The sequence below is a fragment of the Elgaria multicarinata genome, chromosome 1 (genome assembly GCF_023053635.1).
Source record: "Elgaria multicarinata webbii isolate HBS135686 ecotype San Diego chromosome 1, rElgMul1.1.pri, whole genome shotgun sequence".
Taxonomy (NCBI): domain Eukaryota; kingdom Metazoa; phylum Chordata; class Lepidosauria; order Squamata; family Anguidae; genus Elgaria; species Elgaria multicarinata.
In genome coordinates this window covers 202286178-202292562 of record NC_086171.1, presented here as the reverse complement: position 1 = coordinate 202292562, position 6385 = coordinate 202286178, and the positions used below count along the sequence as shown (strand labels likewise).

General features: G+C 43.4%; 1 protein-coding gene across 1 annotated transcript in view; it reads left to right on the top strand.

The window, feature by feature from the left end:
- The first annotated feature begins 388 nt into the window (after window positions 1-388).
- APCDD1L (APC down-regulated 1 like) overlaps window positions 389-6385 on the top strand; it is a 44372-nt gene continuing 38375 nt past the window's right edge. The window contains exon 1 of the mRNA XM_063146637.1: window positions 389-496. Coding sequence (XP_063002707.1) covers window positions 460-496 — 37 coding nt within the window. The 5' untranslated portion in view covers window positions 389-459. The remainder of the gene's footprint in view (window positions 497-6385) is intronic.

Here is a 6385-nt window from a genome sequence, read left to right as displayed (position 1 = left end):
ATTTGATGCGGGCGTCGATCCGCGAGCGCGGGAGGTGTGGGAAAGCCGCGCGGAGGAGTCTCCACCTCTTCTGGCAAGTGAACCTGCGAGCTGCCAAGCTCCATTAAAGCTACCGACAGACAGTCGCCTGCTCCTAAGGAACACGCCGTGCATTTGCAGCAGCAGCAGCAAGCAAAGCAACGGCTCGGAGCAAGCGCTGCAAAACAACCCACCCAGCCCGCGCCGTCGGGGCCTTCTTCGCCAGCCAGGGGATTCCCTCCCCAGTCCTGACCTTTCCTTGGGAGCAGCAGCAGCACGTGGATCCCGGGTCGGTTCCCTGCAGAGGCAAAGCGCCCTGAGTGTAACCGGTTCCTGATTCTCCCCCTCCTTTTTTTTTTTTTTTTTTGGCAAGTTGTGCTGTTTTCTGGGGATCGTTTGCAAAGCTGTCCGCGCAAGGCTTGGATTTTTTTTTTTTTTGCAATGCTTCGATTCTGGTGGCTCGTTGGGCTCTTCGTAGGTAAGAGTCACGCAAGGGTTTTAGTTTCTTGGGGGGTGGGGGAGGGCGTAGGGACCTGTTTTGTAACACAGCAAAATCTGCATTTCGGATTCCTGACTGCTCTACGCTGTGTATTCTGGAAGGCGCCCGAGATGTATAATTTATTAGGGCCACGGGCTTCTTTCTGTAAAGTGATCTGGGAGGATCTTGTTCGAGTAGATCGGGCTGCTTGTCTGTTAGCCCGGCAGAAACGTTGCGGGTTTGTTCAATAGGAGTTGGTCGGATTCACACGTGTGAGGTTAAAGTTGGGTTGCAGTTGAGAACTTCTACCACCACCACCCTTTCCCGCACCACACGCTAGGGTCCCAGTCCGGATCGGCTTCCTGTGTCTACTCGAGAGGAAAAATGGAAAAAGAAAAAAGGCGTAGTTGCCCTTAATAGGTAGAGATCGGGATAGGCGGTCACGATAATTAGACGGCTCCGAGGAGTCCACTTAACATGGCAGAGTTAGACCTTAACTACCCTGATGGACCCGCTGCCAAAATTATTAATAGCGCAATCCTGTCCATACTCCGTGCATTTTTACTCCGGTTTAAGTATGTATAGGATTGCAGCCAAAGGACACTAACCTGGGAGGAAGTTCCACTGAAATCATTTGGATTTAAGTCTGAGCAGACATGTGTAGGAATACTTTGCAATCCCTCTACCCTGCTTTCAATGCGTGCTTACAACAGAAAGGCAGAGAATCCAGCCTCATGTTATCGATTGTGAATGCCCTGCAATTAGAAATGCGCAGTTACTCCAGTCCAGATTAATTTGGAATACATTATTGTGATCCGGTGGCTGGGAAGATGATGGTATATGCTGCTTTTTATACGGTCAGAATTTGGGGAAGCTGGATTCTTCTGTCCACAAATACTAATTTTGAAATAGTGATAAATCTCTGGGCTCGCCATATATACACACTTGCTTGGTGGCATTAAATAATCCAGTTTCAGTAATCCTTGCAGTTTAAGTAATCTTGAACCTCTACCAGTAGTAACTGCAGGAAAAGAAGTGAGAAATGCAGTCTTTCACTACCCAGATTCTGAAGAGGGCAAGGTGGTAAAAAGGTATTAATGGATAACTCATTTGCATTAAGTGGTCTTTCTAGTACAGTGGGAAACCAAAGGTCCTTCCAGCCCAGGCTTTGATTGTGCAATCGCCCTGCCTCCTCCACTGAATTCCCTGGGGTAGCCCGGTGGGTCCAGACAGTGCTGTCTTCCACTTATAATCCTCCTATGTTTTTCCACTGCTTGTCTTTTACCACAAAAAATCCATTAAGGAAGGAGAGGTAGATTGGCTGCACAATGCCTTTTGATTCGTAAGTAGCCCTAGAAACCGTCAGTCCAGCTGGAGGCACCCCAGGAAACCACCAAGATGGAAGTGTAATCAATCCCGAATAAAAAGGGTTAATTTTGTGTATGTGTTTTTAGGAATGGATCTTCTTTTGGGGAATACCTAAAACTTCCCCATCTCCTATCTGCTTTGTCATCGAGAGAACATTGTTCCATCCCCTTAATGCTCGATGCACCTTTGCAGCATTACACCATTAGGAAGGTGGGACGCCATCTCCTAAATGGCATGTTGTGCAGAATTTAATAAATCGTGTCTCTTGTGTAGGATGAACCATCTGGGCTCCTATCTCTAATGCAGGATGGATGGGGAGGATCCCTAGGGGTTGTGCACAGTCATTCAAGCCCCCTCCTCCTCCGCCCATCTTCCACTTCCCCAAAGCCCCATGCAGATGTGCTGTCTAGGTCTCTCATGCCTTGCTTGTTGGTGGAGGCTAAATGCAGTTACTTGAGGAAAAGGTCCTGCCACACACTATTGGTATTTCTTTCCCATGTTTTCGGGACCGGCAGGAGGTTCTGTGGTGAAGCTTTGATGAGTCGTGGCTCAGTATTAAACCCGGATGGTTTCCCTGTGCCTACCCAGTGCATCTGGGACAAATTCCAGAAGAGTGGCCACATTAGCCTATTGTAGTTAACACAACAAAGGGTCCTGTGGCAACATAAATGCTAACCAATATATTATGACATGGTGTTTGCAAGAAAGATCCTCATCACCAGACATGAGTCTCAGCAGATCTTTTTCCTAGCCCCCCCAAAATCAACTTTTTCTTTTGCTCTTCGGATTCCCCCCACCCACCCCTCTTTGGAGTCCCGAGCTGGGGATCACTCAGTTTGCAGGTATTTTGCTGTAACAAAAGGGTCATATTCACACAGCTCACATGTGCATGTGTGAGGGATCTGCTTCTATTTGCTGTGGCAGGAAACTTGCTCTGAGGAGCCAAGCACCAATCTCCAACAGCTAATAAAAGATCACAGTTAATAATGAGGAAGAGTCGGCTTTAGTCAAGCACCTGAACTTAGTGCTGATGTCTAATGAGGAGAAGGCTTTTTCTTGGCTTTGCTGGATTTCCCCCCATCACTTTCCGATATTGGCTATGTTTAACCAGCAGGACAGTCATCTTAATAAATGGGACATTTTCCTGTCCTTTGGAAGGATTCTTTACTTTTCTCATTTGCAACATTTTCTAGAGCAATTTGCAGCTACGACCCTGTTCAGATAACACACTAAACCATGCTGCTTAACCACAAAATGGTTAATGGAATGCATTGACCTTAATGCATTCCATCAATCATTTTGTGGTTAAGCAGCATAGTTTAGCATGTTGTCTGAACCAGGCCATTGTCGTGTTTGATTATAAGAGCGATTAGAGTGTTGGATTGGGATTCAGGAGATCTGAATTCCAGTCTTCACTTGATCATGAAGCAGACTGGGTGAATCTCAGCCTAATCATAGGGTTGTTGTGAGGATAAAATGGGGACGAGGAGGATTATATCGGTGGCCTTGGGTTCCCTGGAGGAAAAAAAGGTGGGATATAAACGTTAAAATAAATAAATATTTCAATAGCATTGTTATAGCATTTATAAAACACTTGTAGACATGTAAAGTGAAGTAATCCTTATATGCAAATAGTGGGCACTTACTCTCTTTTGTATATATTAAAGGGAATGTTCAACTATTGATGGCTGGTGACATTCACATGTGAATACAATCCCAGGCAAGCTATGTGAACATCTGAAAAGTCATCTAAAGGTGACTGGCATCCACTTACACAATCTGGGAAAATGAGGAAATATATTTCTGGGTACTTACAGAATTTGTTGGGGTTGTTGGCATTCATATCTTGAAAGCTGGCATTCACCCATGTTGTACATTTTAACAGTGACATGTTATGTAAGTGCAATTTGTAACTAAAAAGGAATGGCAGGCGAAAGATAAAATTAAGTCCAAAATGGAATGGGGGAGAGAATGTGAGGAAGAGTTTTGCTAAGGGCTTAGTTCTCACAAATAGCAGATGAGGTGGTAAGCTTGTATTTTATTTATTTAACATGATTTCTAGACTGCTTATCATAAAACAAGGCCTAAGTGATGTACAATAATAAAAGGACAATAAAACCGTAAGAACAGCATACTATATCTAAAAATATAATAAAATCCAAACTCAAGAACTGGGAGAAGACAGAGTAAACAAGTGCATCTTCAGAAGCTGTCTAAAACACACAACAGAAGATGCCTCCTGTATCACTGCAGTGAAGGCATTCCAAAGTACAGGCTGCTACAATAAATAAAAAAAAGCTCACTTCTGGGTCACTGCTGCCATAAATCGTTAACTAGCCATGGAACCATGAGCCAAGGTCTCCCCAGGTGACCTTAATGCCCTTATGGGTCTTTCAGGTAACCTGGTCCAGAGTTATTCAGTTCCCGCAACATCAGCGAAATATGCTCTCGATAAAGTGTGCCACTTACCAACTTTGGCAGTGTTCTGCACCAGCAGCAGCTTTGGGGAAGGACATTCAGTGTGATAGAGCACGTGCTTTGCATGCAAAGGGTCCCAGTTTCGATCCCCGGCTTCTCCAGGTAGGGCTAGGAAAGAATCCTGCCTGAGAACCTGGAGAGCTGCTACCAGTCAGTGTCAACAATCTGCGGTGTTGGAGTTGGGAAAGTAATGCCTGCCCAGCCACTGCGGGTATCCAAATGCTGCAGCTGTCAAATTGTGATTTATCTCTCTCTCTTGGTGGGATGTTACAAGATAAAAGTTGTCTTTGCCAACTTTGTTGTTCTAAAAAAGGGAGCAAGATCAATGGGCTTATTAATTTCATCCATTCATTTATTGCATTTATATCTCACCTTTTTCCATCCAAGGAATCCAAGGTGGCAGACATATCTCTTCTTCTCTCCATTTTAGCCTCACAACAACAACCCTGTGAGGGTGGTTGGGCTGAGAGTCTGCGATGGGCCCAAAGTCATCCAGCGAGCTTCCATGGCTGAGTGGGGACTAAAACCTGGGTCTTCCCAGTGCAACATTTTAGCCACTAAGCCACACTGGCTTATGATGTTATAATGGGCTAGATCTATTAAATAATAATATAATATAATAATAATAATGAGATGGAAGTGCAAGTATTCTAAAAAAATATGTAAACACTGTGTGGGATTCTGTAATAAGATTCCTGTTAATAAGAATTTTGCAAATGTATATTCTGGTAGCTGCTCTTCAAAATTTGACTGGAAACCTCAGATGCTGCTCCTAAAATACTTCTTTTCCAGGAAATACAATGTTGAAATGTGTCAAAGGACCCAAACAGACATTATTTTAAACCTATATCTAGCAGCTGTGGATGGTGTCCAATTTTAGTCCTATGTACAGGAGACCCATTGAAACGAATAAGACTTATGTGATTCATGATTAACAAGTATCATTCATACTACCCTATGTCTTTTTTTTTCTGGAGTTGGCACAGGGACCCCAATCAAGACTGGGACATAAGCATGTGTATGTGTCTAGGGGTGTTTAAGATATGGATCGAACCCCCTGCACCTACTCTAGAGTATTTTTTTAAAAAAAGACATAGCTGTTAGATACAGTAATGTCTATTTTGGCCCTCTGTTGTCAGATGAAGAATTCTGTATAGTTTGAAAGCTTGCATATTCCTGCCTGAATAGAAATTAGTGCTATAAAAGGTTTTCTCATACTTTTTAAATAAATAAAAAAACTCTGATCAATAAAGGTACAGCTGTTATAATCAAGCAGCTTGTGGGGGGAAAGGAAATAAAATGCAATTGTTTATTGGCGCCGGTAAGTTAGTAGCTGCTCTGCTTAATGGGGACTGAAAAATGGGGTGCCTTCTGAACTACCCAGGGTAGGTGTCCCAGTGGATGGGGGCTACTGAGAAGTCCCATTTTTGAGATATGTGGAAGCTTCTCTTGGTTGTGGAATGGTCAACAAGGCCTCCTCTGAAGATCTTAACGATCAGCTGGCTAAAATTTTCAGGGAAAGGCGGTTTGCTAGCTATACATTTGGGGGCCTTGAACTCCAACACTGATAGCGAAACTGTTCATGGGCAAGGATATAAGGTTGGGGAGAGAACCTGAATCCTTTTCAGGGGTTCATTCCCCCTATTGAAAGAATGCATGTGGGAGGTGCAGGCTGTTGTTGTTGCTGTTGTTGTTGTTATTATTATTATTAACTGTTATTTATTACATTTCTATATTACCCCATAGCCAACGCTCTATGGGCAGTTTATAATTAAAATTCATTATAAAATACATTCTACTAAGTGTAAAACCACTTACATTTAAAAATATAAACAGAGAGTACGTACAGAGACAACACATACCTAAGAATAATCAACCATTAGACAGTATATCTAAAAACAATCAACCATTAGACAAATTCACCAGGACCTGATTAAAACTCATTGGATGCTGCTGAATGCCTGAGAGAAAAGGGCAGTTATAACCTGGCACTGAAAAGACAACAGTGTTAGTGGTAGGTGGGCCTCATCGAGGATAATTAGG